This window comes from Tiliqua scincoides, chromosome 1 (assembly GCF_035046505.1).
Source record: "Tiliqua scincoides isolate rTilSci1 chromosome 1, rTilSci1.hap2, whole genome shotgun sequence".
In the NCBI taxonomy this organism is placed as follows: domain Eukaryota; kingdom Metazoa; phylum Chordata; class Lepidosauria; order Squamata; family Scincidae; genus Tiliqua; species Tiliqua scincoides.
In genome coordinates, this window is record NC_089821.1 from 267270770 (window position 1) to 267297809 (window position 27040).

At 41.3% G+C, this 27040-nt stretch overlaps 1 protein-coding gene across 2 annotated transcripts; it reads right to left on the reverse strand.

Moving 5' to 3' along the window:
• Positions 1–26960, reverse strand: ENTPD6 (ectonucleoside triphosphate diphosphohydrolase 6). 2 transcript variants are annotated; one of them, XM_066625607.1, is made up of 13 exons: positions 26925–26960; positions 23389–23465; positions 21052–21195; positions 19018–19093; positions 17012–17047; positions 15427–15515; positions 14996–15075; positions 13526–13590; positions 10593–10694; positions 7244–7384; positions 5209–5265; positions 4899–5014; positions 1–2919 (listed from the first exon to the last, which is right to left on the reverse strand). In XM_066625607.1, exons 1-13 carry the CDS (start codon positions 26956–26958, stop codon positions 2830–2832), a joined length of 1107 nt encoding a protein of 368 aa, XP_066481704.1. In that variant the 5' UTR covers positions 26959–26960; the 3' UTR covers positions 1–2829. The 2 variants fall into 2 exon arrangements, with proteins under 2 accessions (XP_066481704.1, XP_066481696.1); XM_066625599.1 differs by having other exon boundaries at positions 26692–26960.
• Positions 26961–27040: the final 80 nt, after the last annotated feature.

A 27040-nucleotide genomic window follows, 5' to 3' on the forward strand; every position in this document is an offset into this window, starting at 1 on the left:
TTATTTGTAATTAAAAATTTTATTGACAAAATTAGTGTTTAATATCTACAGTTACACACATGCTGCTTCAAGGGACAAGCCAGTGACAATCAAATATTAGGAGAACATTGCTATTTATTCATTTCCTCTAAGAGTTTTTGCTTAGAAACAAATGCACAATATACCAAGAAGATTTTTTGTTAGCTTCAGTGCCTTGTAGACCAGTTTCTTCAAAGACATAAGATGAAGTGCATACAGACATGAGATCAGATACATTACACTATAAATTGTCCAACAGCTTTTCTCCTGTCCCAAACTGCATCTTCATGTCCTCTGAAGTAAAGTGATAGAACTATGGTGCTACCACATAGTAATATGCCCTTCTTGCCACATTAGAATTTTTAATCCAGTTTTTTATAATCCTTGCTCAGTGCAACAATGATACATTCATTTATTAAAAAGTGTTAAATATATGATATGACACTCCAAGCACATAGTTCTCTTAGTTCAAGAAGCCTTGTAAGCATACAAACTCCTATAAAATTCACATATGTATAATGCTGAGGATTTGTATTGTACTAACCTGAGAGCCCAATCCCGAGCTTGACACACCAGCTTACTGCTGGTGTGCACTGTTGCAAACGTGCCAAGCGAGCACCCGTGCTAGTCACATGGACCACCGGGCAGTGGAAAGTGGGGGCGGGGGGAGGCATTCTGGGGAGGGGGGAGACGGGCGGAGGGCATGGGCAGGCGTGACTGGGAGGCAGGGGAGGCATGCCGGGGGGAGGGAGTGGGGACGAAGGGAGGCAGGACCAGTGAACCGACGCTCCACCAGAGCTAGAGCCTGACAGGAAGGCTCTTACCTCACCGAGGTGCCGCCCGTGGCTGCTGTGAGCATGCAGGATGTGGTGGCAGCCATTTTTGGTGCTGCTGCAGCCCTGCGCTACGGGAGCTCAGGATTGGGCTCTCAGTCATGAACAAATTTATGAAGTCAAGCACTATCACGCCTTCAGGTTGCCTCCTGAATAGCCAGGAAAACTATAGTGCATCTTTCATGAAAAAGATGCACGCACTCGTATGCACACACACTAAGCAAGATAACTGCTTACATGTTTAGGTAGACCATAAAATTGGCCAATCAATCCAGTACTGAGCCATTTTTGTGCAGTGTGCATTTTATAAGGTACAGAAACATATGAAGGTGGTAGACAGGCATCAGCATTCATTCCATTTTACTGCCATCTCCCCAAGTATTTTCCTGCAGTTTGGTTAATATGTTCCATGAAAAATGGCTCACTGTAACCAAGTACATCATGGGCCTAGGGCCAAATTGGATACCCATTTTTGGTCTTTGATGCGCCTAGATTGGATTGTACTTTCCCTTATTCCTTCTGGATATTTTATTGTAGAAAAATACCTCTTGTGTTATTTAACATTTCATTTAGGCTGATTAACCTCAGTAACTTGTGCAAGAAAAGGAGAGTTCGTGTTGCATTCAAAATAAAAATGGCAGCTAGAAGACTGGGTGACAAGAAGAACTCTGACATTTGGGAAATTAAGCACAGGTATTGGGATTCCGAAAGATGGAAGGGACAATGAATGTGAATAGGTTCAAAAGAGGACTTTCAACTCATTGCGACAAACAAAAACTATTAGTCAGATTAACCTCAAAGTTATTTTGCTTATTGTGAATCCCACAAACAGTGCTCACGTGTGACTCTTGAGGCTACAGAATAATAAGGCACAATGCTTTGCAATTATGAATCTGGAACAAACTTCTGATGTATGGGACTGAGACCTTTCACAAAAATTATGGAGCTCTATACTTGATATTCAAGTGACAGGGTTGCAATCCTATACTTATCTGGAAATAAGTTCCATTAAAATAATTGTGACCTACTTCTGAGTGGATATTCATCAGATTGCTTGGAAATGGGCTCATACTTCCTATCATCCCTCTGTAACATTTTTGATTAATGTAACTGGCCTTACAAACTCCAGGAATTTTAAGAATAGCCTGACATTTCTGTTGAAATGATTTGTACATTAAAACACTCCTGATACATACTGACTTATTAACATTGTTGACCTAGCCACTTCTTTGCAGCAGGTGACCTTACTGTGCTCTCAAGAAGGTGGCACTTAAAATTCCATCACCACTATTATTAGTGAAGTTAAAGCCAAACTCAATGAAAAATCTCCAGTGAACTTCAGCTTGTGAAACAGGCCTTTATACCACCATCTCCAGTACAACTCAGTACTACAAGCATATAGGATACAAAGAACATAATTAGTTTTTCACACATTGAAAAAATAAATTTCCCAAACAATCATATATATATGCAATATAAAAGTTGTGTCTGGAGTGAATGTTGTCTGACACTAGTTTCAACTTGCTAGCAGCAAAGGTAGAAGACCAATCTGAGGATGCTGTGCTTTTCTCAGAGACTGTAGACATATCAGAGAACATGCATAAACTTCCATCATGAATCACGAGAGGATTTCTGCATTCATCCTGTTGGACCTCAAACATGTTATTCAAGATCTGGATTTTAGCTCCCACAGCATTTTTTTTTTTTACAGTAGCAGCCACTGATTTTGAGAGGCTTTAAAAAATGTGGATGATTTCAAGGGGGAGATTACTAGATTACATCACCAAAGTTTAAACACCTGAGTTCAATGTTAAAATAATCTCCCAAAATATTATTTTTTAAATATATTAAACATTTATTTTGCTCTTCTGGGAGCTTCCCAATAATTCCCATCTGAGGAACTGACCAGGTGCATACCTACTTAGCTTCAGCACTAGATACTCCCAGACCACTCACTAGAGTCCCAAAGTAATCCCAGTCAATACTGCAGTTTATGAATTGAATCCAGGTAGTGAAGGGTAGCTCCCAGAGCCCAGCTAGCTTCAGTGGTGTTGATTTTTTGGGTAAGCTAGAAGGAAAAGAAAAAGTAGATAAGGGAAACAGAGGAAGTTCATTGGGCTACTTCACCCACACACAATAAACTGCTTGATTTCTCCACACTTTGAATGGCACTGGATGCGTGAACCAACATCATGAAAAAGCAGCCTGTTTGGGGTGATACTGTAGATATGAGCAAACCAATTAACACACACATCATTGCTTAATATGGTCAAATGATGGATATTCACTGTGCACACACATTCTACGCAACAGATATAATCCAGTTGTGCAGACTTCAACTATTCTTGCATTCATTGTGCTACATGAGCAAATATGGATTCCTCAGATTCTCACCTTTGATAATGAGGAAAAAAATCTCATCATTATGGCTACACTGCAAAGTTGGGAGTTGCGTGGGTAACACCTGATCAGAGACTTACACAATAAGAAGAGTCAAAGGATGTTCAGAATATGTTTTAAAACAGGGGTGGCCAACCTGTGGAATTTGTACCACTTAGTGGCACATGGACACTTTCTGAAAGGCACGGGCAAAATTCCCATACAGTTTTGAAAAACATTTGAATAATGACAAAGAAAGCACCACAGTAGTTTACTGTTTGCTTGATTTCTTTGCTACTCTGTACACAGCATGCCCTCAAGTTTCTAACACTGCAATGGACACACTCGAAGCAGCTACACCTATTCCGCTTGATTTGCTCTGGTTGAAAACAGGAAGAGAGGTGGAAAAAGACTGATGGACAGGAGAGAAGGTCAATAGGGCAGGTACTAGAGAACTGCACTCTGATATCCAGGTTGATCTAGATTTTAGCTTCTTTATCATTTTTATGATGTGCTTTATGTATTTAATTTTGTACGGTGAGCTTTTGGAAAGATGCGGTATAAATGATTTAAAAACAAACAAACTGGTGGTTCACTCACATACCCAAGAAGGACTTGGGTGGGCTGTGGAAGGTGGCAGGGGCTGAGCAGGCCAATGAGATCAGCAAAGTCCAAGTGGCCCCAGTTGGGCAGAGATATCATTTTTGGGAAAATCACCCGCAAGGAGATCCCGGCTAAGATCATCTTTGAAGATGAGAAGGTGGGCAGGCAGAGGGGGGCTGGACTGTATAGAAAGGCAATGAATGCACTTTATATGGAATTCTGAAATGAACTTAAGGAATGAACTAAAGGTCCATCAGGTCACTTTTCTGGCTTCATCAGAAGTTAGCCAAGTGTCTTTGGAAAGCTCCAAACAGGTAAGAGCACTCAATGTTCCTTGCTCTGTACTAAAAGCAGTGATAAGGTGGAATGGTAGGTTTAAGATTCTCTACATAAAAAGTGGAATATGACAAGCTGTGGGTTGGCCATTCCTGTTTTAAAAGCAGGGTACTTACTCTGTAAATAGTAAATTCTGATGTACAGTTTAAGAGCTTATATGCAATTGATGGAGAAGCTGGGACCTTTTGGATATTCCCCACTTCTCAAAGTTCTACTTTGTCTCTTATTTATTTATTATTTATTAGTAGAATTTATATCCCACCTTTCCACTCCAGAAAGGAGTACTCAAGGCAGCTAACAAATAAAATATGAAAACCATGAGAAATATAAATAAGTATAAAAATCAAACATTTAAAAAACAATAGACACAAACAAAACAATTGGTTCCCCCCCTAAAAAAAAAAAAAAGAGGACGAAGAAAAGGCCAGGCCCCCTTGTGTCAGCATTAAAAGGTTTGTGTAAATAAAAAGATCTTAAGCCCCCGTCGAAAGTCTCTTCCACTACTGTCCTCAAAAGCCATGCGTTCCCTTCACCACCACTGAAGGGAAGCTCTTGTCACAATAACTTTAAAAATATTATTTCAAAAAGAATACATTTGGTTACAAAATACTTTAAAAACCTGAAGAATTTAGGTGGATTTTTCTGAACATTCTTGATGCAGAATTACCAGAATTCTGCTTTTCACCCTCATTACATTCAGTCCCAACTACATCAATTAAGATTGATTACCTTAAGAACATGGCTCTTTGGAAAACCTAGTTCTTGCAATAGCAAACTGACATAAATTAAATCCATGCAGAGGAAAGGATGCTTTGCTGCTTGATCAGTCTCAATGACTTCACATACTTTGGGGGAAAGAATGAGAAAAAGAAACAAAAATATTACATTGTTAGAACTTTTTATATTTGCCTTACTCTTTGTCAAGTACAAGAGGTATTCCAAACCGTTATTGTAGAAACCGTATTCTACACCATTACCCTTTAATGATACCTTTGTATTTGAGATAAGGTACATAAATAAGTAGAAGGAAATTGCTTACCATGTTCTGCTGTATTTTCAAAATCACTGATGGATACGGTCCCTCCTTCTTCATTTTCTAAAACAAAAAAGGGCTCTTATACTTTTGACCTAGTGAAGGTTTGGCATAACAGTCTACAACAAGTATTCTAAATAGTTAATTCAAACTGTAAGTGCCTTGCATGTTTCAAATAGAGCTCTTTGGTTTATAATAATAATATAATAACAGGTATTTATATACTGCCTTTCTTGGTCTTTATTCAAGACTTTATTCAAAGCGGTTTACATAGGCAGGCTGATTAAAACCCCGTAGGGATTTTTACAATTGAAAGAAGGTTCTATCTTTCAAGAACCACAACAGTCCAGGTGTTTCACTCTAATCTGGTTTCACATTCTGGCCTCCATCCTCCCACGCTCAGAGCAGATGGAATCGCTCGGCTTCAGCACTTGGTTTAGCACTTGATAAGGTTAATTTGTGACAGGAATGTACCACAACAGACAGTAGGTATGAATTCACATGTTCCTCCATTAAAAAAAAAAGTTTCTATGAGGGCCATTTGGAAAGTAACCTCCTTTTGGCTTTTATAAAACAAGAATGAAAGAAAATAAATACTGCTCAAGTTACATACCATGCCAGCATTTCACTTCCATGTAATCTCCACCTGAATTGAGGCAATTGTATCCTGGCACAATCCTGGCTTTTGTCTCCCCTCCTCAAGAAAGTTGCTGCCAGGAAGCTTTGTGTAAACAAAAGATATGATTCTTCTCCATGACAATGCACCTGCTCAGGCAGTGGCAACATTCTTGACAAGGGGACACAAATAGCCCTCCTACATACAGAAAACTAGCATGGCAAGGAGACAGGCCTGGTTAGAATGCTTCTCTCCTTATATCCAAAGATCCTCAAGGAGGGAATTTTTTTTTTGTATGGATAATCATTTTATCATTCAGACCCCATGTGGAATGCGAAATGAAGTGTCAATTCAAATGTGATGGAAAGGTACACAGACAAAATTAAAAGCACAGAAGAAAGCCCTGCTAGTACTCTTAATAATCTCAAAAAGCACACTTCCAGGCAGAGCACAAAACAGTTGCTTGGTAGGATGTAAGAGAAAAATTCAAGGGCCTCACAATGCAGAAGACATGTATGGCACAATACTATGCATTACACAAGTGAAAAAAAGAGATCTAATCAAAAGAGAAAGAAATTCCATCAGAGTGATTGTGACCCACTCCCAACAGGTAAGAAATTGGCAAAGCAAGATACTGGTATGCCCCCTTATCCATGGCTTCCCTAGGCCTCCCAATGCTTTATAAGGCACTAAAAATGTCACTTCCGATTTCACTGTGAAACTGGAAGTAGTGTTTTTTTAACCTGCTGAGCTCAGAGGCCCTTCCAGAGGTGAGGGGAGAAGGAGTGCATGAGCTGGGAGGGCCTGGACCTGAACTGCGGATAAGTGAATCCGCGGAAACTGGGGGCCCCTGTACACACAAACACCTAAAGGACAATTATTTTCTCTAGTGCAGTGGTTCTCACACATTTAGCCTTGAGACCCACTTTTTAGAATGAGAATCTGTCAGGACCCATTGGAAGTGATGTCATGACTGGACGTGACATCATCAAGCAGGAGAATGTTTAACAATCCTAGGCTACAATCCTACCCACACTTACACACGAGTAAGTCCCATTTACTATCATTGTTAAAAGAATATAAATAGTAGCTTGTTAAAAATATAGGTCTGTAACATTTCCCCAAATGCAGTTACATAGCATGGTAGCAACAGGTTTAATATATTAAAAATAAAATATTGAAATGAACGGGGACCCACCTGAAATTGGCTCGCGACCCACCTGGTGGGTCCCGATCCACAGTTTGAGAAACACTGCTCTAGTGAGTTCGCCATTCCATGTCTCAATTCAGCCCAAATCTGATAGTGCCAAATCTGCAAATTAACTCCAACTCAGCAGCATCATGCTAGCTGTGCACTGAAATCAACTTTATAAGGCATAAGAGTCAACCACATCATAGTGCTGACAAAATCAAAAGCAAATTTACCTATTAAACCAGCCTTCACAGCCAAGTCATAATAGTATGAAAATGCATAAAAATGGAAGTCCTTTACTTCATCTGTCTTGCGAATCTTCTTCTTGAGCACTTGTGCTACTTCATCAGAGCATGACTCATAAATAGTTCTCTCTAAAAGAAATAATATTCACCATAAAAATTCAACATTGGTGATTAAATATGAGCAAGATTTATTAGTAGTTTAGGAAAATGTTTGGTGACTAAAGGCCCAATCCTATCCAACTTTTCAGCACTGATGCAGTAATATCAATGGGGTGTGTGCTGCATCCTGTGGTGGTGGGGAATCAAGGTAAGGAAGTGTCTGTTCCCTTATCTTGGGGCTGCATTAAGGCCACGTCAGCACTGGAAAGCTGAATAGGATTGGGCCCTAAGTGAAGTCATAATCCAATTATTAAAACAGCATTATCAAGAGGCATGAAATTCTTATAAAATGTTCTGTAGCCTAAATAAGCAGCCAGCATTTCAAATCTGCTATCAGCAATCAGTCAAAAGCAATGGAAAATGCTGCAATAGCCACTTTGGGGACAAACCAACTTGATGCAAAAAATGGCACAGGGGTGAATTGTTAACCTTTCAGAAATGATGAAATTGAAGCAAACGGGAAGGAGGGAGAGAGAAAAGGAAATAAAATTAAAGGCACAGATTTGTTCATATTGGAAATAGATAGAAAACAGAGACAGAAAGGTGGTTAAGGCCAGCCAACAGTGTTTTAGAAAATGAGTTATTGGCATGTTAAAATCAGATCCCTGTACCAAATCCACAGTACACAGGGTGACAAAAATATATAGGTGGCTGTCACCTTAGGAACCGACAAGTTCAGTGTCCTGGCCACTGCACCACCCCAGGGTGAGCCTAAAAATGCCATCCCTGCCTTAAAATACCACTTCCGTTTTTCCCCGGAAGTGATGTTTTAAGGCCCTGAGAAAGCATTCTGAGGGACTTAGAATGTTACCTCCAGTTTTACTATCCGGCCCTTAGAACAGGGAGGCAGTGGGTGCGGGCAGCCCATGGGGTGGCACGGCAGAGGGGGCACTGCCCCCCCTGCCATGCCGCCCAGAATCACTTGTATCTGTGGACTTCCCTTAGGTATGCCACTGCAAGGTCAAATGTCACTGCATGACACAGGTTAGGCTATTTCTGGGGAATTTGCCAACACCTAGAAAATAACAAACCAATTTAGTTCATTACTACAGTATATCAAAATGTAAGCAAAGAACTGGGTTGCAAAACACACTCTGTGTGTGTGTGTGTGTGTGTGTGTGTTCTGGGCTGCAGTAGCATTCCATCTTGTGAAAGTGTATTGAATGCAGTTCTGGCCACCACATTTCAAAAAGGATATAGTAGAACTGGAAAAGGTGCAGAAGAGAGCAACCAAAATGATTAATGGGCTGGGGTACCTCCCTTATGAGGAAAGGTTAGAGTTTGAGGGTCTTTAGTCTGGAAAAAAGGCGCCTGAGGGGAAACATGATTGAAATGTACAAAATTATGCATGGGGTGGATTGAGGGATGCTAATTTCCCTCTCACACAATACCAGAACCAGGGGACATCCACTAAAATTAAGTCAGTTCTGTCCACCCCTTCAGATGTTTTATGATACCGCAATATCCTAAAAACGCTGCCGAGTCATCCAGTTGAAATAGCCACTGTCCCTTGGTTGAGCATTGTTGTCTTCTTCCACCCCTTCAGAAGCTTCTTCCCCAACTGACTAGTAACCACCACCCCCTTGGTATGATTTGAACAAACCTGTTGAAAGCAGTTGCTGCTTCATGAGGGCTTGCCTATTCACCTTGTTGCAAGTGTGTTTTGGAATAATATGAATAATTAGGACAGGGATTGTAGCCAGTTATTTGCTTCAAGGTTTGTGTTTATTTTCTACTTGGCTTTTAAACCTCTGTTCCACCTTCTGCCACTGCCACCACCCTCTCCTTCTCTCCAGTTGCTAGCTGATTAGTGTCTTGCTTTAATTCCTTGAGTTTTGCCATACATTGTTTGGACTTTCCAGGTTTTTAATAAATGTTCTGTGTTTAACTGTTCTGTTTGCTTGAACCAAGCGCACTTGGGAGGTAGTGGGCTTGTCACATCTCTCATGATCTTTTGTATGGGGTTCCTAACTTTGGGTGGTGGCAACAAACTACCTTTTTCCAGTTCATGCCCAGTTTACCCAATGAGTGGAAGCAGAGAACAAGGGAGAGGGATCCTATCACTAATTGCCCTGTTCTGCATGCATTTTGCCCTCCTTCTGCTTACAATACAGCTTCGTATTTCATGAAAAGGTGGTATAACAAAAGAGGTTATCGCCATCTTCATGAATAACTACAAGGGAACACAAAACGCATATAACAAATTTTGTAGTGCTTGGAATCAAACAGTACTAAACACATTGACAGCATTCGTTATCTTAAACAGTTTTAAAACTTATGATATCAGTCAGACATAACTCAATTCCCAATAAAAATTCACTATGATGTTCAGGAACTTCCACAGACTCATTCATGAAGAGGACTCATAGATACTCCATATTCATGGCATAAAGTGAAAATATAAAAACTTAGAAGAAATGAACTTGTTCATTAACACTGTGTAAACAAGCATTTTAAGTGAAATACCATTATTTTGTATCTAAATAAATTAAACGCTACACAATTAAAAAAAACCTATCAGGGCTCTATGTATTCTGTGCTAAAAAAATTTTGGTGGCAAGAGAAGTAAAACTAGCAATTTATATAAATTATGCAAATTTGCTGAATTTTTTTACATACTGCAGTAGTTCTCAAACTGTGGGTCCAGGGGTAACTAGTGGTTTGCGGAACTGACAGGGCATATTAGGCTATATGCATCAAGGGTTAAACAAGCTGCTACTTGTGGGGAGTACTGCTGCCCAATCAACATTATAGCCACACCTCTTGACATTTATAAATCAGGCAGCAGCCTCTAGGGACTCTAAAAAGCTTGAAAACCACTGGCATAATGTATTTCAGTTAATTATGAAGAAAGGCAAGGAACCACCTGAAGTCACTCCTGATCTGGAAATCATATTCTGTAGCCCCCCAACTTCTCAGATTTTTCATCAAGGTGTTTTAATCATCTCCCTAAAACCATTACATCTAGAAACTTGATTTTAAAAACTAAAAAAACTGAAATCAGAGATCCTCAGGAAACAGAAACACTTCCAAACCTACATTCTGTATTTGTGTAGAATGTTGCACACAGACATGCATAGCCTTGCTCTGACAGCAGGAAAGAGAATTTGTGGGAACTTGTGTCAGTTTCTATGATTAAAATGTATTACCAAATGAAAAAGTGACCAGGTTACTATACCTGCCTTCTGCCCCTTAATTTTGTATGTTATCTTGTTGTGCTCCCATTCACTCTGCCAATGAGGTGGTAAGCAGGGACTTGTTAGCTCTTCACCTTCCTTTACTGTAATAGTAAGAAAAGTATTGAGACAAAGGAAAAGGGATCACATGAAGATCCTGTTTCCCTTGCCACTGTCCACTCCCAACAGGCTCTGCATCTTCCCACCCTTGAATTCAATTAGCAGCACAAATTCCCAGCACACTTACAACCTGCCCCCATAAGCTGAACATTCTTCATGCTTTGTGGGGCAGCACGACCCTTCTCCTTTTTGCACATGTAATGATTCAAATTCCTGCCCCTTTATAACGGAATTTGAACTCCTCAAGCAGGTATAGAGTGAGTATAAAGGCAAACTGATGAGTTATATCCCCATCTCCAAACATGGATTACTACTGTATTGATGATTAATGTATTGTTTCCCGAGTTGCATGCATTTAATTCCCCCACTTAGTGGCACATCATTCACACTGTACAACTAAACTGTGACAGTAGCTCTATTTTCAGCTGCCCAGAAATTTGGCCCACCATGAAGGACAGAATAGTCACACTTTTGTATCAGGGAAAACTGAAAGGGAGAAGCACCAAAAAGGGAGATAAAATGTCCATTCATCCCATGCCATTTTTACAAGCATGCTTAAGTGGAACTGTTTCTGCGGACAAGGCCTAACAGCAAAGGGTGCCTTAAGGTTGAAGAGCATGTAGATTTCAATATATGAATCAAAATCTCTAGGTTGTTTGTCGTCTCCTCAGTGAAGGAATCCAACCACTGCGGTGAACCATAAAATGATTTTGCTTGATGTATCTTAGTAGCACTCTCATAAAGACTTGATTTTGTGATGTTTCAATTTTATATTGTTTTCAATCCTAATTGTAATTTGGGTAGAATTTTTTTTTAAAGCAGCATTCAAATGTATTTAAATAGATAAATAATAAAGATAACAGCAATAAAGTAAAACTGTACTTTCATATTCTCTTGAGCACACTACTCATGTCTGAGCATCACGAGTATACAAGCATTGTTAGCATTGTTCCATTACCTTTTAAAGATTTTTTCCCCTAAAGATCTCAGAAAGTCCAGGCCTGAATGTTTTGCTGCAGCCTGGAAAGGTTACTTGGTTTTCATTAGTGTTATGCTAGCCTAGGGCACTCCTTCACAATGTGCATATCTTCTGCTAGCCTTGCTCAGCAGAGGTAGCCTTGTTCTGCATTCTTCTGTTTATTCAAATGTAATCTCCTATGGCAATGGTTCTCAAACTGTGGGTCCAGGGCCCTCTAGTGCAGTGTTTCTCTTTATTCCCTTAGTAAGTCTTTGTGGAGGAGGGGCTAAGGGGGGCGCTTTCCACTTACTTTTATGTAGGTAGGGCTGCTGGAGGTTGCAGGAGGTGCAGGGAGCCCTGCACAGCCTTTCCGCAGCGCTTCCCAAGCCTTAGAACATTCAGTAAAAGGGGGTGCAAAGCACCTCCTGCAAGAAGGAGTACTTTGCACGCATTTTTACAAGCCTCAGGGAGTGCTGTGGACGGCTGTGCAGGGCTCCCCGCACTTCCTGCAGCTCTACCTACATAAAAGTAAGTGGAAAGCACCCCCCCTCACTACCCACAGAGATGTGATCCTGGGGATTGCTTCCCTGCCTTTCCCCTCCTCCTGCCACTTAAAGGGATGGGGGAACCTTTACATGAACTGGTGGGTCGTAACCCACCTGTCTGAGAACCACTGCACTAGTGGGTTGTGACTCAATTTTTAGTGGTTCGCAAAACTGACAGGGCATATCAGACTATGTGCTTCAAGGTTAAACAAGCTGCTACTTGAGGGGAGCACTGCTGCCAATCACCATTATAACCACCCCCTTGGCATTTATAAATCAGGCAGCAGACTTTAAGGCCTCTAAAAAGTTTGAGAACCCACCATCCTAGGGGATGAGGTTTAGGGATTCTCAGCAGTAATATCCATGTTTTCGAACACTCTCTCAAGACATACATTTGTCCGTTTCTCTGTATTTTGCTCCCAGTGAAGAAGATTTGATTTTGCAAGGTGCTTTCTCAATGATACTTCAGGAGGATTGTTTTGATAATCTCTGATTTAATGCTGCTACCTAAAAGTTGTTCTGAAAACTCATTTAAGATCAGTGTCTTGTGACTTCAGTTACAGATATTTGAGTACATATGTTGATCAGTTTTGACTGATGTTTACTTCACAATTATGTTTTATGGTTTTATATTCTCTGCTTTGGAAGTACTTAAAGTAATATGACTAATAGTGTTCAAAAATTTTAAAAAAAGAAGTTTTAGAATACTTTAATGTATATCAAGCAGGGGTAGTGCCAGAGGGTTGGTTTATGCAGGTCCATTGCTTCCAGGATACCCACCCTATCAACAGGTGTTGGCAACTCACAGCAGCCGTGTTTGAAAATCTTGAATTCTAGATCGTGACTCTACATTTTTAAACTCTACTACCATCACAGTGCAGTCAATGGGGTTCTCCCAGGAGCCCTCTAGCGTTCCTGGGAGCAATCTCTGTTGGCCACTGGGGGAGGGAGGGAGAGGGAAGTGCCACTGCCAAAGAACAAGCCAGGATGGGAGGGGGAGAAACTGCCTCCACCCACTCACTCACTGCTATCACCATTATTAATGCCAAACACCAGGTGAGATGTGGGTTGGGCCCAGAAAGAAAATAAGCTAGTGTGAAGCAAGCTGCAGTGGTGGTGCGCGTGCACGCGCACACACACACACCCAGAACCAAGTTGTACCCCATATCTGGCGCACCCGAGTATCATGTATAATTTGCATTGCATTGGCTTTATATTTTGTCAGTACCTATGCTGAATTCTTGAGCTAGCAAGTGAAACAAAATGAATTAACACACACAATAGCAAACACACACAAGTATGCAATACTTACAGACTTCTCCCTCAGCTCCTCCTAAAATGGCCAGCCTTGCAGACATTAACCCAAGTCCCAAGTAACTGGAAAGAGAGGAAAAATTTAAATCAAAATAATACTCTGGTTCTGATATTAACAGAAATTGCTAACTAACATAATAAAAATGAAGTTAAGGGTTGGCACGAGACAGAAAATATAAGATACAAAAATCCTCTGGATTTGAGAGCTGAAAAAGGGTTGTTGTGAATTAGAAACTTTTCATTAAATAAAAAAGGAGATTCTTTGGAGTACGTGGCAGGTGCACCCACTCTACAGTTTGCAACACAACTCCAGTCATGCACTAACTCAGCATTTATGAAGCTGAAAACAAACTGAATATGTCAGTTAACTTTTGGCCTTATTCTGTCTGTGAAATGGGTCTCTACATACTTGGTTTATTTTGATACTGTTTGATTAAATAACAACAAGTTGGGCCATCAAATGCTGAACTGGTGCATTAACATACGCTCTAGGCTTTTGTGAAATTGCCCTTAGTACCTCACTGTCCTCTTACTGCATGTTTGCTAAATACAAGCAAAACAAAATTGGCTCAAGGCACCAGACCAATCAAGAGCTCAATATAGCAATGTAAGAGAAGAGTTAAGTGCAAACCACCAGTGATGACAAAAATTTAAAGTTGCCTTGGTTCCTGGAAGACGGAATAGTTGTGGAGATACTTTACAGCATTTGGCAGCCCAATCTTTTGCATCAGCTTTGAAGCACTTAAGTTATTTATAGTTACCAAAAGTACAGTATGCCCTTGAAAGCAGAACAAAAAAACAGAGCAGGAAAGACACGAAGTGCATTCCACCCACATATGCACAATAAACCCTGGCCTTCAAGTTTTGAGCCTTCCTGACTTGCAGAAGACGGTTCGAAAAGGGTGATCCAGGAATGGGACTATCTTGTCCTGGTCATGCTGTTGGCAAAAGTGCAAATTATCTGTCATTGAAGCAGAGATCAATTCATGCCTCCATATTCCATCCACACCTGAAAAGGTTGGATAAGATTTTTCAGTCCAGGGAAATCCACATACAGCTACTGTTTGAACATGAAGTTCCTTCTCAAGCTAGGAAATCATGCTTCCAATGTGCCAACAGCCCCAGTTGAATCAGGGTGACAAAAGGATCTTGGCCACTTCTTATGGGATGCATACTCTCAAAATAGTTCCCATTCTCTTACAGATGCTAGACAATGATCACCCAGCAATGATCCTTACTCCAGATCCTTGTCTTTTAGTTTGATGTACCTAAAACCCTGCTAAAATATTTTTACAAAAAGCTTATATGCAACAGAGTATGCAATCCAAAGTGCCCCAAAACAGAATAAGCATCTTTCATTCCAAAAACACTGTTTAGATTATACTAGTGCAGAATACACCAGACTTAACCATCATGTTTAAACATGTGTTTCTTTTCCTTCATGGAAGGTATTTTTGGCACAACTAACCTGTGTGAATACAGCTGGTATGTAGTGTTAAACATCTGAAGTGGAGTGATGTGACCAACAGATGAGTTCTGCAGATTTGCCTGTAAAGAAGAAGAAAAACAGCACTGCATGGAACACATAGGAAAAGCAGAAATGAAACCCAACACTGAACCACAATGCTCTCTCTGAAGTTATTTAAACTAATCTTCATACTGCAATGCATCATGTTCACAGCATAAAAGTTATTTTATTGTTTTATCACCCTCACTGACTTTCTTCTTCTCAACCACTGGTTCTGAATACACACTCAAACTGGCAAATTTAACATTTAACTTCAAACCACAAACACAAAAGTAGTAACAAGATAAAGCAAAGTTCCCATGCTAGAAGGGCATAAGTCTGCCTCGTGAGTGATCACAACTATTCGATACATCAGTTTGTATTTTTGTTACCTCAATGTTTGAGTGAAATGTAATCTGAGTCGATCCACCTCCTAAATCCAGAATTCCTTCACATCTCTTTTGTGGATTGTTCAAGCAACCTGGAATACATTATTTAATCAAACAAAACTCATGGAACATTTCCTAATGAAGTCTATGCATTAGACAGAATAAACCTATCCAAATGAAAATACACATTATTTGAGCATCCCCAATTTGAACAACATACCGACTGCCTTGTCTGGTGCCCCTGGCAAGCCAAATCCAGGGACCTGTTCCATTACTATTCAATATTCACCTACAAATCCAGCAATTACTTCTTGGTAAACCTGTGTTCCCATTCACTTGTTCTCCCATCCCTACATTGTTTTGAGCTTACATTTTTTTTTTCCATGAAAACCACCAGCAGCGTATTGGTCATTGAAGTTCCTAACCTTTCACTTAGGTTGTCTTTTCCCACTACATTAATTCCAACAGAACAGACCTAGTCATCTTGAAAGTGATCTCGCCCAATTCCTTCCCCAAATCCATAGCCCCAACTTGAAAAGGGAAAAAAGGAGGGGAGGGGAGAGAGGAGAAAAACCAACAGGAAGGAGTAGGCATCTGTTTCCTTAGAGTTTATGATCTATTGGTATCAATGACATTCAGTGTTAAACTGTCATATTTTTATATTCAATCATTCAACCTCTTGGTCCAATTGACACACACAAAAATGGAAGGCAGAGCTTCCATCCACTGGAGCCTTTGCCGCACAATCAGCATACTTACAGAATGAATATTTTTCAATTTCAGTCATTCCCAACTTTACTAGGACTTTGGCTATGCTATTTTTCTAACAATAAAGAGACATGAAAATGTGAAATCATTTATCAAACAGAACAGCCAATCAAGATGAGATGAAGCTAAGGACATAAATGGTCCCAGGATGCATGCAGCAACTATATGCAAGCGAACTCCACTGGGTTTAACAGAACCTGGTTCTATCATTGCTCACTGCAATAGATCAGTGACCAAGCAAAGTGTGTAGGACTGGACAGGTATATGGAAAAGATACACAGATCTCTCTGCAATGGTCTGAAGCAGCACCTGGACATTCAGACAGAAAGGGGGAGGAGAGAAGGATGACTAAAAGTCTGTACATGGAACAACAGATTCACATGCAGGCAACTACATCTGTCTGGGAAAGGATTACACTCAGTGTACCAACATTGTTAATTCACCAAAATTCTGAAAGAATGTTTTGAATTCATTTGTGAACATTAATAATAAAAAAATCAAACAAGTGAATTTCTGGACAAGCAGTACATTCTGTGCTACTCTGCCCTAAATCATTCTGCTTGACCAGCTGTATTTCAGGTATAAATGGACAAATTATAGTTGCGTAGTATGATGCATGAATGCATACAACTATTCACTTTACCTGGATTTGCCAACATCTTAAATATGTTTAGGATTTAAAATATAGATTCTTCTGGAAGATTTCCCTGAGGCAATTTAGACTGGTAGTTTCATACAGCAAATATTCATTAAGACATTTAGCAAGAAACACTAAAAATATCTAACTTGTAAATGTCAGATACACAGTTTATATACCTACCTGTTAAAAAGTTGACAGTGATCCATGCTGAAATACCTAGTAAGAAACATTTTAAAATTAAGCAGATTTATGCAAAGCCATTTTTCATCTCCAGCAATAAAACAGTAAGCAAAAAAAATTAAAGGCCAAATTGGAGAAATGGACAAAAGAATGGCACAGGAGATTTACTTTAAGTGTGAAATTAGGAAAGCTACATAACTAATCTCAACTTCACATATGTGCCTCTGGAGTAGCTGTAACTACCACCAAGGGTGCAGTTCGACAATACTTTTCCACTTGAATTGGTCCACAATTAAGGACATGTGCTGTCAAGGTACCTGATGTCCTTGCCCCTCCACTTACTTCTGGGGGTGTTAGTTCAGTTGTGTGTTCAGTTGGATCAGACCCCCTCCCTAAAGAGACTGTTAAGCATAATTTAAACTACCGTAGGTTTATAAGCCAACAGAGGGGTGGTTTGGCTGATTCACTCTCCCCCACAATTAAAGTAGCTCTTCCAGAAGCAAGGAGAATTGCCAGAACATGCACACACTATGCACATCTGTAATCACATGGGACCAATTTGGATGAGAAAGTATCATCCAAACTGGTCCCCTGAAATAGACCTTTGTGTTCTAAAGGAAAGTTGACTGAAAATGCCAACTTCATGGGCTTTTAGCATATGAGGTTCCTTATGTAGCTAGGGATGCTAGACCAGAAAAAAGCATACACATTTTCCAAGTTAATGTGGTAGTGTGTTGAATGGTCTCAAGTAACTGTAAAATAAAACAGAGAGCATAACTAGAAAGGACCCTATCATCATGATGTCATTACCTCAAGTTTCCTGTTATAGAAATAACTCTGATATCTAAAAGCAGCCTAATACCTGTGAGGTAGCTGCTGTAAGGGAAATGAAAAGAACACACACAGGCTGCATGAGCAGGACATTCACTTTAATTTCCCTGACATTTCTCATCCCTGCCTCCACATGAGGTTAGATCATGGGTCTCCAAACTAGGTTTGCAGGCCACATCCAGCCCACAGCAACCAGGGTCGGCCACAGGGAGATTGGCCCCAAGCAGGCTATGTGGTCCTGAAGAGACATACTGAAGTGGAGGCCAGCAGTTGCTTGTGACTTGCCCTATGCTTATCCCAGCTTGCAGCCATCTGACATTGGCTAGGCTTGCATAGGCGCTGTGAGGAGAGAGGAACTTTAAGGAAGGACTGCATGGAGGAGGCACTTCACGTGCATCAGCTGAATTTCTCTCTGAGTAGCAATAAGTGGCCCTTAACCAGTGAAAAGATAAAGGGAAGGAAGGTATACGGGGGTGGGGTGGAGACTAGGGCACGTGTGCATGTGTGGGAGACATTCTTCTGGTGTTTGTGAGGGAGACGGCAGTGGAGATTGCTACAAGTGGGGAGGGGAGGAGGGAGAGAGGAGAGTTGCATAGTGCTCCTCCTCGAGCTGGGAGTTTTGGCTGTTAAAAAGCCCTGCTTTCCCCTCCTCTTTATCTTTGCCTGCCCTCTCCCTCACATCCCCTCCTTAGAAGCCACACAGCATTGATAAAAAGGAGATAGAGTTTAATTAGATTTTAGATTTAGAGATCTTTATTGGCATTAAAGGAGATGGAGTTGATGATGTGTGTGTGTGTGCGTGTGCGCGCGCGCGCATATTGCCCTCTGCTCTCCCCATCCTTTTGCAAAATCCATTCCCTTTTCTGACTCTAATGTATTTATTATTCATTTATTTATTTTCTAGCCCTTGGCACCATGGCAGATATAAGATTGTGGCCCTCATGCCTAAGTCTGGAGACCTCTGGGTGAGATTTTAAGCTTAAAGGGGAGTTACCTACCTTTTACCTCCTCTTTTGTTACTTCATAAATGCCATGGGATTAGATGCTGCTGAGCAGATATTATTTAATGACTGCACCTGCTGTAGTTCCACAGTGGGTCTATCTACTGTATGGACAGGGTTTTTGCTGCAGAATTCAAACAACTATTAAATCACAGAAAAACAAACTCAACCTACCTTCATCTGTTCCATCCATTATGGAGACGCAGTCATCTCTTACAAGAAATGGAGACGCTTGAAAAATTTCCTTCACCTAAATTAAAAAATCAAATTAAAAAGTATATCTTTTTTACATGGTTGTGGGGGCTTGTCGGCTTGACTCAACCAGGCTGCTGCTCCAGTGGCTACACTGGCTGCCAGGTTGTTTCGGGGCACAATTTCAGGTGTTGGGTTTTGAGCTCTAAGGACTTTTACGGTTTGGGGCCAGGGCATTTGAGGGACTGTCTTCTTATGTGTAATCAGACCCATCCACCAAGGTCATCTAAGAGGGCTCTTTTAGCTGTGCTGCTATCGATGGAGGTGAAAGAAGCGGTGGTGAGGAATAGGGCCTTCTCAGTGGTGGCACGAACTATGGAATTCCCTCCCCATGGAATTGAGATCTGCTCCGTCTTTGGAGGCATTCTGGTAGGGCCTTAAAACATTTTTGTTTAGCACAGCATTTTAACTGTGGATGCTATGTCTGGACTTTAGGATATGATTTGATCGATGATCCAACTGGTGCTGGTGATTTCCAATCCATTCGTGGTTTTATTGTTTTATGTATTGTTGTTTTATTGTGTTTGGCATTTTAAGGATTGTAAGTCACTTTGAGTGCCCTTATGGAGAGAAAGGTAGGATACAAACCCATTAAATAAATAGCTTGCTCCTAAACAAGAAGCATCTACTTCTCTGGATAGCATCCAAAAAGCCTAAGATAAAACTTATAGAAGTCTGCAGTACTTAAGCAATCACTTTTAGCACAGCAATATTTTAAGCACTTTGATTGATGGCTTTATATCATAATGCACATTAGCAACAAAAGTTTCCTTATAAAATCTCCCCAGGGAGGTCATGTTTTCAGAAAATCCTTGTGACCTTCAGTAAAAATAAACCAAGCCCAAATTAACAAGGAAGTTGACAGGATAAGAAATAAATATTGTTTTCTACATTATACCTTGAAGTCTGTTCAGTTTCAGAAAGGTTACAAATTCTCAGTCTGTCATGTCATGTGACTCTGCATGCACCTATCTGGTTTGGAGATTATCAGATTTAAAGGATACAGAACCAGCAGTTAACCATGGTTCTGTATGCGTTTGTCCACACCACCCACACTTATGAACCCCCCTCTCTATTTTGCCTCTTTGCTTTGGTGTTATGTTCGACAATCAGATATACTCCAGGATTAGGATAAGGGAGGCAGAAGGAATTAGTGTGTGGAGAGGAAAGAGCACTTGGTCCTATGCCCAGTTCTTAATCCCTAAACCAGAGTTAGCCACTACCTGTACAGCTATATGAGGCCATTGCATTATAATCAAGATATTATAATCAACCCAAACTTATAGTAGTTTTGCCATCAATAGCACTGTAGGTTTCCTAGAGAAAAATAGTAGGTTGCATGGATAGTAAGAGGTCCTTTTCATATACCGGATATAGCTAGCATCACTAAATTGATCTCTATTATTCAAGAGCACAACCAATATACCATCCCAAACTGGTAAAGAGCTCTCTTCAAATCACACTGCAGTGCAGGTATACTAGATCAAGCAACACCAGATCATGGAGCAATGTCAGACTACATTCTGGTCCTTTTTATTTGTGGATTTGACCATCCACAGGTTCCGAACCAGCAGCGTTGGACCAGCCTGTGCCTTCCAGACGTGGCCAGAAGTTTCCTCCAGTCATGTCCAGAGGGTGTTCTGAGGTCTCCAGGAGGCTTGAGAACATCATTTCTGGTTCTGAGAATAGAACCCTTGCAGGTGCTGAGGCACAACTGTATAAGTATGAGCCTTCATGGAAGATGCAAACCCATCTAGCACAGTTAACCTACTCCTGGCATTCCTGATGTAGCCTTGTGTAAAATCCTGCCCTCCAGCTTTATTCCAGTCATTTAATCAATACAGCTAGAAGACTAGAGCATAAATGCTGGATGTTTTTAGTGAGACCAATATTCATATACACAAGAAACAAAAAATGTGAATTTAGGTTTTATAGACAAAGGAAATAAAGAAGTACCTTACTGAGCAATTCTTGTGCCTTTTTTCCTGGCAGCAGCCTTAAACCAGCTGTTGCTTTAAGAACCAAAGGGGTAGTCTTCCATAGTTCCTCAGCAATAGAGTCTTTTGCAAGTGCTAGTAGCTCATTTATTGCTTGAGCACTCTGGAGAAATTAAAAAAAAAAAGGACATCAGTGCTATTTAGCAGCTACAGATCATACACTTTTGCAAATACACCTCAGTATTAAAATCCTCTTGCTCAGCTCATCAATCACTTTTGTCTTCTGTTCATCAACAGAAAAGAAACATTCACAATAAACATGGTCATCTAAACATTAAATAACCAAGTTCAATCTTTAAAAAAATCTATGTTGCCAGCAGTCCAGCCACTGTTCTGAGATCCAATTCAAATTTTTGGCCAATCTTACAAATCATAGCTAATTTCTTTAAGCCATTTCTGCTCACCGTTGCATATATACACAACAGGGATCAAATGTGTACATCTGTGGATTGGGCAGAAATGGGTTAAGTCTCAACCTATCTGTATCAGCCTAAGGGCAAGCCCTATTACTGGGCTCTAAGCCAGTGGTGCCAAACTTAAGGCCCACAGGCAAATGCATCCAAAGAAGCAATTTTCCCTCCTGCGCCGCCCCCCCCATTATAATTGGGCTCTCTCAGCTTGATAATTGGGCTTTCTCATATCTTGAAAGTATAAACAAGATTTGCACATTTCCTCTTCTGTAATTTGCAGCTAATGGGTTTCTATATGAGAACAAAGTGCTTATTTCTGGACATCATCTGCTTAATGACATCATTTCCGAACCTCAGCAGGCACCACAAATGCTAACTTTGGCCCTCTGTATGAAACAAGTTTATCCCTGCTCTAAGCCACATGAAGGGCAAATATACCTGCCACAGAAATTTGGCATATTGGGACCCCATGCCCCTTGAGACATACAAATAGTTCTGTGTTATCCATTTCTAGTACATGTCATCACTATATTGGGTGCACATACAACTTGGAACTGTGAAAATGTCTAGCTCATAGCATATTCTGCATATCCATTATATCTTGCGAAATGACAGACTGCTACAAACCAACAGAAATACCACTGTCATTTGGCCTTTAGGTATGGGTGCCACTGAGAAATAGATTATTAAATGCTTCCTGCTCTTAAGAGAGTTATTGCTGCTGTTTATATCACCATTTACCTTTCAAAGCAGTTGTTACAAGTCCAAGACATTAGCATTTTGAAGTATAAAGTGGGCTGCTGCCTATTTTCTACTGAAATTGATATTCTTCCTTCCTTGGCAAAATGACTACTCATGGCAGCTTACTCAAAATGGAACAATTAATTGTTTAGGCTAATGATAAGAAGATATTTTATTCTTATATCATTACTCTTCAGTGCCTCCTTACAGGAAGGGAAAGGAAGAGTACAAATATTTTAAATAAACATAACATGTAACTACTCATTTAACCATAAACAGCAGGAAAGAGCAAAACATTAGGAAACTAAAATGCTAGCTGAAAATAGTAGGTTTCAATGCCTCCTTAAAAGTGGACAATGGGAAGGCGGGAGGAACCTCTCTGGGAAAAGCAATCAATAGTCTGTGTGCCACAACAGAAGTGGCCATTTTCCTCATTCCCAACAACTAGACGTTTTTGGTGGGGTGGAGGTGGGCCAAGAAGAACCTCAGAAACTGAACATGATCCTTCAGCAGTAGCGTATGACAGGAGACTATTCATGAGATACCTTGTTTTCAGACCATTTGAGTAAAAGTACACACAATATTTATATGTTAACTAGAAAGGGATTAGCAAAGTTGAACTGTTTTATCTACAGAACATAGAGTAGTGGTTCTCAAACTGGTGGGTCATGACCCACCAGTTTGTGTAACACTTCCCCCGTCCCTTTAAGGGGCGGTGAAAGGGGAGGGAGGCAGAGCAGGATCGCATCTCTAAGGGGGCGAGGGGGGTGCTTGTGTCTTACTTTGCATGATGCTGGGCTGCAGCAGGCTGCAGAAGCAGGCACAAAGCATTTCCATTCTGCAGGAGGTGCTTTGCGCCCGCTTCTTTTGCAAGTTCCAAGCGTCGGGGAGCGCTGTGCAAGGCTGCGCAAGGCTCCCTGTACCTTCTGCAGCCTGCTGCAGCCCAGCATCATGCAAAGTAAGGCACAAGCACCCCCCCCTTGCCCACCTTAGCAACGCAATCCTGGGGATCGCATTGCTGCCCTAGCCCCTCCCACACAAGAACTTACTGAGGGAGTAAAGCTCCCTCAAAGTTTGAGAAACCCTGACACAGAGAATAAGCATCCTCTCCATCTCTTTAGAGTGAGATGTTTAAGTCAAATTACCTTATCAACATTGTCAGCATATGCAGAGAGTCCTGGTTTTAGTGCTCTGAAGGTTTCATGAAGAAGGCGAGGAGATTCTGCTTATAAACAAAGATTGTTTTAATTTTATTCAGAGTTAAATAACATGCATTCCAGCAGTTTTCCAATTAAAACCATGATGGTCAGAGTAACCTCATCGTGGGATTAAAGAAGCTCTGTGATATAAGTAACATGACAACCACCATTTATTTCACTTTATATACAGTGGTGCCTCGAATAACGAAATTAATCCGTTCCGCGAGTCCTTTCGTTATGCGAGTTTTCCATTTTGTGAAGCGCATTTTCCCATAGGAATGCATTGAAATTTAATTAATGTGTTCCTATGGGCAAGAAAAGTCAGAACAAAGTCAAATTTGGTTTACAAAGTGTTTATTAAGTGCTCTTTAAAGGCATACATACTGTACAGAGGATTTCAAAAATGGGGGGGATGCTGAGTGGGGAGCTTGAAGGCTGTAATCCTGTGCACACTTTCCTGGGAGCAAGCACAATGGGACTTACTTCTGAGGAGACACGCACAGGATTGTGCTCTAAGCTGGGGAGGAGGACAGAGCAGCTGCACTCAATTGCTTGCTTTTGCCGTGATCATGGGGAGAAACGTGAAGGAAATGGGGCAGTGAGAGGGTGAATGAGCGATGGGGGGGATGCTGAGTGGGGAGTTTGAAGGCTGTAATCCTGTGCACACTTTCCTGGGAGCAAGCACAATGGGACTTACTTACATAAACTGACATGAAGATCCTCCCCTTATTAGGGTGAATGGGATCAGGCTTGCGGGGGGGGGGGGAGGCTGCGATGGCAGGTTGCTGGGGGGGCTTACATTCAGATGCTGGATGAGGTGAGTGAAGGCACCCCTCCCCTGCTGTGTGAGTATGGGGGGGCAGAGCATCTGTGTGTGTAAGAGTAGGCGGCAGCCTGTGTGTGAGAGAGAGGGGGAAAGTGTTTGTGTTGCAGAGAAGTTGTGATGCTCCAGGCTTGGGGGGGAAAGAGAGGCTGTGATGCTCCAGGCTTGCGGGGGGGGGGGGGGAGAGAGAGGCTGCAATGCTCCAGGCTTGGGGGGGAGAGAGGCTGGGATGCTCCAGGCTTGCGGGGGGGGGCACAAAAACGGGCGGGAGCAAGAACGTGCAACCTCTGACAGGCACACAGGAGCCTGGCCCTGTGAGTGAGTGAGTGAGTGAGTGAGTGAGTGAGTGAGTGAGTGAGGGGTGGTGAAGAGAGTGTAAGTGTGTGTGTGAGAGGGAGGGAGGGATGCTGACTGACCCGCTGCTGCGCAAGGAAACCCCAAGAACTCATCATCCTTCCTTAGGGTGAATGTGAGCATAAACTGGCATGATGATCCTCCCCCTTCCTTAGGGTGAACGTGAGCATAAATTGGCATGAAGATCCCCCCTTCCTTAGGGTGAATGTGAGCATAAACTGGCATGATCCCCCCCTTAAAACAAACCAAAAAAAAAAATTATCTTGCGAAGCACGGGTCATAAAAATTTGTTGTGCGAGTCACCAAAAATCGCAAAACGCTTTCGTTCTGCGAGTTTTTTGGTGCGCGAGGCATTCGTTATGCGAGGCACCACTGTACATGCTTTACAATAGAAGACTAGTTCCTGCTCTGAAGAATATACAATCTGAAACTGACATGAGACACACAACAGGGGAAGGTGAGGGGGAGTGGTATCAGCATAAGCAGGGAAGAATGTGCAATTATTTCATTCACATACACTTGGGCTTAGTTTCAGTAGGTTAAAATGAACTAGTAGTTAGTACCAAAGCATTGACGAAAAAGGCGGGTTTTGAGAAGGGATTAAAATGAAGGCATCCTGTAAGTGATCTGGGAGAGGGAGTTCCAAGCATCAGTGGCATAGCTAAGGCATCTGGCACCCGAGGCAAAAAAAAAAAATGTTAACAACCCCTCCTGTACTACAGAATAAAAGCAAACAGATGGACAGAGATATGGAATTGGAAGAAGGGAGAAAGTTCCAGACCAGAGAGCTGGCTGAATGTCAACTGAATACAGACAATTCTGAAGGCTATGTGGATTTGATGAAATCATCCTGGGATAATACACTGAAAAAGAAGAGGTGGTTGAGAACAGATCTCCAGAGGACCCTGACAGAGGCAGAAAGCAAAAGAGTGTCACCCAAAGGAGATTCTGAAAGTAGAATTAGAAAGGAACCCAAGGCATTAAGGAGGCCATGTATGAGATACTGATCAACTGTGTCAAATGCAGCAAAGTGGTGAAAAAGGATGAAGATAGCCAAGACCTTTTGCTTTAAGAAGGTCATTGGTTATTTTAGTGAGAGTAGTTTCAGCAAAATGCAAGGGGTGGAAGAGGATCAAGAATAAAGGAGAGAAAACTAAGGCAAGGGAAATACAAAGCACACACAAAGAGTTTAGAAGTAAGTTATATCATTTTGGCCAAAATGATTAGCTGATCATCTGAAAGCTACAAAGACAGGCTACAATGTAGTTATCATGAAATACTATTTTAGTGGTACTGTTACCCAGCCCAACTTCTCAGAGTGTAGTATGTTCCAAACACAAGCTGTTTAAACAAGTTCAAGAGCTGGATATTGGATACTATGCATCTCTAATTGTGTTTCCGTCTACTTGTCTTGAAGACATTTATTTGGACTTGCGAGACATAATAATTTTCACTTATGTCAAGAATGCCACAAAATTGGCATGAGGACCCTTTGTATTGGCAACCTTCAGTCTCGAAAGACTATGGTATCGCACTCTGAAAGATGATTCTGGCACAGCGTCTAGTGTGGCTGAAAAGGCCAATCCGGGAGTGACAATCCCCTCCACACCGGGAGCAAGTGCAGTCTGTCCCTGGTCTGTCTCCCTGGCTATGGGCCTTCCTTCTTTGCCTCTTTGCCTCAGACTGCTGGCAAAGTGTCTCTTCAAACTGGGAAAGGCCATGCTGCACAGCCTGCCTCCAAGTGGGCCGCTCAGAGGCCAGGGTTTCCCACTTGTTGAGGTCCACTCCTAAGGCCTTCAGATCCCTCTTGCAGATGTCCTTGTATCGCAGCTGTGGTCTACCCGTAGGGCGCTTTCCTTGCACGAGTTCTCCATAGAGGAGATCCTTTGGGATCCGGCCATCATCCATTCTCACAACATGACCGAGCCAACGCCGGCGTCTCTGTTTCAGCAGTGCATACATGCTAGGAATTCCAGCACGTTCCAGGACTGTGTTGTTAGGAACTTTGTCCTGCCATGAGGGTCTTAACACATATGAGTAAATGATAAAACATTAACTGAAATTAAGCCTACCTTTTGGCTTTTGTGCAAATATGAATATGTGCATTCGAGTCCCAGTGCTTCCAGCATCAAACATAATCCCATGAAAAATTGCCTCATCTGGCATTCTCTTCATATCTTCTGTGACAATCAGTACTGATTTGAACCGTAAATTCCATTTTAAAAATACAGTATAAAGAGCAACACAAACAAAAATAACTAAAGCACAGAACAATTTTGGTCTCTTCATAGCTTCTGTTGGTCACCTTTCTTTTTCCACTTCAGGCATGAGTTGTCCATGCAAAACTATAAATGAAAAGATAAAATAATTAGCTATACATCAAAATAGTAGCAGTACAAAATGAGCAAACAAATACATGAG